General features: G+C 37.3%; 1 protein-coding gene across 1 annotated transcript; it reads left to right on the top strand.

The window, feature by feature from the left end:
• The first annotated feature begins 654 nt into the window (after window positions 1–654).
• LOC118943592 (trace amine-associated receptor 13c-like) lies at window positions 655–1822 on the top strand. Its single transcript, XM_036959080.1, has one exon. It carries the CDS (start codon window positions 872–874, stop codon window positions 1820–1822), a length of 951 nt encoding a protein of 316 aa, XP_036814975.1. The 5' UTR covers window positions 655–871.
• The last annotated feature ends 1552 nt before the right edge of the window (window positions 1823–3374 follow it).

Genomic DNA, 3374 nt, shown 5'->3' with positions numbered 1-3374 from the left:
CCGTAAGGAAGGATGCTGGAGAAGAGAAGCAGGTACAGGGAGTTGAAATTCAATTTGTAACGGACATGCAACAGGACAGGAACAGCGTCAAGAACTGGGTAACAAAAAGACAGACAACAATCAATGCAGCAGTGGGGAACAGAGCTGGGGACCTGACAAATAAAGGGGAGGTAATAAACAGGTGTTTGAGTCCAGCTGAGTCCAATAAATCGCTGATGGGAGTGACAAGGGAAGGCAGGTGTATTGCATTTTCTAAAAGCGTGTACACCATAAACTTCCCTACTGTCAACTTTCCTACACGCTGGCCAGCTGACATGTGACGTGTCATCATGTGACCTGAGGTTGTGACATCACTGACATCCCCCAAACCAGTTAGTCTGTACAGTTATCCTACTTCCCATGTGAAATAGCCTTTGAGTGACCAAAACATCAACCATATTACATTTTCCCCAATAAATTGCTCAGTTGAGTAAATATACCTTTTCTCTCATCTCTAACTCTCAGTAAGGCTGAAGGTCAGGCTAGGTGGGCACAGCAACATTCAATCCTGTCATACATTACATCATGTTTTCACAAATGATTTGTTTATCCAACCGTTTCATTTGTGTCTTCACGTATGTACGTTTTGTTATTGGTGGTGGTGTGTGTGTGTGTGTGTGTGTGTGTGTGTTGTGTGTGTGTGTGTGTGTGTGTGTGTGTGTGTGTGTGTGTGTGTGTGTGTGCAGAGACACTACAGGGAGGAGAGTATCTGTTTGTCACTTAGGGATAAATAGAGAGGCAGAGCTCAGAGTTTGTCAGAAGACTCACCTGACAGGGTCACACACAGGACCAAGCAGGAGCGGGACCTCAGCATTTTGACCCTTTATTACAAATGGAGAAGCATGAAGATATTCAATACTGTTTTCAAGACAGAAACTCTTCTTGCATAAAGGCTTTGCTATCGACATCTATCTACATAACACTGTACATCTTCTTCTCATTGATTTCAGCAGTAACAGTATTTTTGAACATACTGGTGATCATCTCCATCTCTCACTTCAAGCAGTTCCACACTCCAACCAACCTGCTCATCCTCTCTCTGGCTGTGGCAGATCTCCTGGTGGGACTGATTGTGATACCAGTAGTGACTGTAGCAATTATGGAACCATGCTGGGGATTTGGGGAATATTTCTGTGTGTTTCAATTCTACATCTCTTGTTTGTGTACTTCTTTATCTCTGGGCAATTTGGTCTTGATATCTATTGACCGCTATGTTGCTGTGTGTGATCCCTTATTGTACCACTCTAAAATAACAGTAACAAGAATTATGTGTTGTATATCCATTACCTGGTGTTATTGTATCATATACCGTGCTGCTATTATGAAAATCTCTGTGAAAGTACAAGCACCAAGTAGTTGTTTGAAAGAATGTTTTATTGTAGAAGGGTTAATCTGGATTAATATCATTGACCTTCTATTTACAATGGTTGTCCCGTGCTCTATTATTATAACACTTTATATGAAAATCTTTGTGGTGGCCAGATCACAGGCCAGAAAGGTATTTTCAAAAGAGGCTGCCAGAGTGTCTGGTGTTAAAACTGTACAAGCAAATAAGTCTGAGACAAAAGCAGCAAAAACTCTATCTATTGTTGTTTTCACCTATCTAAATTGTTGGATTCCTTTTTTCTTTTTTTATTTAGTCAATTTAGATTCATCATCACTTTTCTTTAGCTTTCTACCACTTTTTAACTCTTTTATCAATCCAATCATTTATGCTTTCTTTTATCCATGGTTCAAAGTGACAGCTAAACATATTTTAACTCTGAAGTTAAGGCGTTCATAGTTCCTATGTTTTTATGCCTAACTTTGACAAACATGTTTGATGTTGTGTTGTTATGCAATTGTTGTAATTGCTTATTTCACGTGTCAATACACTGACATTACTTATGTTATTGTTGTCATCATAGATAACATTCTGTTGATACAGAATGTTTGTCTGAATTGGATTGGAATTAATCAGACAAGGCATATGAATAGATAATCTTCTTTTATAAAAGACTTTGTAGTCATTTTTGGTTGTATTTTCCAAATACCAAAGTCTGTGGTTGTTGCATGTTATTTAATGTGGACCCAGGAAGATTAGCTGATGCTTTTGCATTGGCTAGTGGGGATCCTAATTAATACCAAATACCAAATGTACATTTTAAGGATGCCATGAGTAATTCAATTTACTTTCTAATATTCCCCCCTGGTGGCGCAATTGGGACACAACGCCTTCTACAAGTACATTAAAGTTTAAATGTACAATACTTCATGATATCAGATAACATCCAGATCTAACTAAATTGTGTATTGTGTAGGTATTAGATGGTAAAATGTCAGAATATGCAATTATGGGTAACACTTTATAATAACATTCAGTTATAAACCATTTGTAAGACATGTACAGTTTGATCACTATTTATTATTAATTCCACATTGGCTAAATGTTACTCACCTGGGTATTCTATAATAACTACTATATGCATTAATGATTAAACACAACAGTGCAGGAGACCACAGCAGACACCTCAACCTCAACATACTGGTTATGAACTCTGCCATTACTCTCACTTACCAATACTTCTCTGTGTTGTCATCATAGATAGATGTGTTGTTGATACAAAATGATTAGGCTGGATTGGAATGGCTTGGAGAAGGCATAAGAAGTCCTTTTGGGTTGTATATTCCAAATACCAAAGTCTGTGGTTGTTCCGTGTTATTTAATGATACAGTAAATAGTATGTAATTATTCTTAAAGTACATTTTGAGGAAGTCATGAATCATTCTGTATATTGTCTAACATTACCCTCTAGTGGCTCAATTGGGACTCAATGCCATTAGCAAGTGTAGTGGATCTGAAATGTTCAATACTGCATATTCGATGATGTCCAAGTCTATCTCAATTGTGTATTGTGTAAGCAGTTGATGGTAAAATGCAAGAATATGCAATTATGTGTAACACTTTATCATATTCAGTAATAAACTATATTATATTATAACGCACACATTTGCTAAATGTTACTCACCTGGATATTATGACATTTTTAAATGACTACTATAGGCATTAATCATTAAACACAACAGCGCAGGAGACCACAGTAGACACTTCAACCTCAATATACTGGTTAAGAACACTACCACTACTCTCACTACCACTACATCACTGCTGCCAGGTCAGGGGTCACACCAGAGCAGCTCTCTCAGAAGCTGTTTAGTGTGAATGAAAATAGTGATTGGGTAACACACTAAATAATTAATAATGGATTAGTAAATAGTTTATTCATCATTCATGTATCATTACGCCCACATTAACAGATACAATATGTATGAAAATACCCTCAAATAAGAGGTGA

Source organism: Oncorhynchus mykiss, chromosome 22 (genome assembly GCF_013265735.2).
Source record: "Oncorhynchus mykiss isolate Arlee chromosome 22, USDA_OmykA_1.1, whole genome shotgun sequence".
Taxonomy (NCBI): domain Eukaryota; kingdom Metazoa; phylum Chordata; class Actinopteri; order Salmoniformes; family Salmonidae; genus Oncorhynchus; species Oncorhynchus mykiss.
Note: the sequence above shows the minus strand (reverse complement) of the source record. Positions and strands in the feature narration are given on the sequence as shown.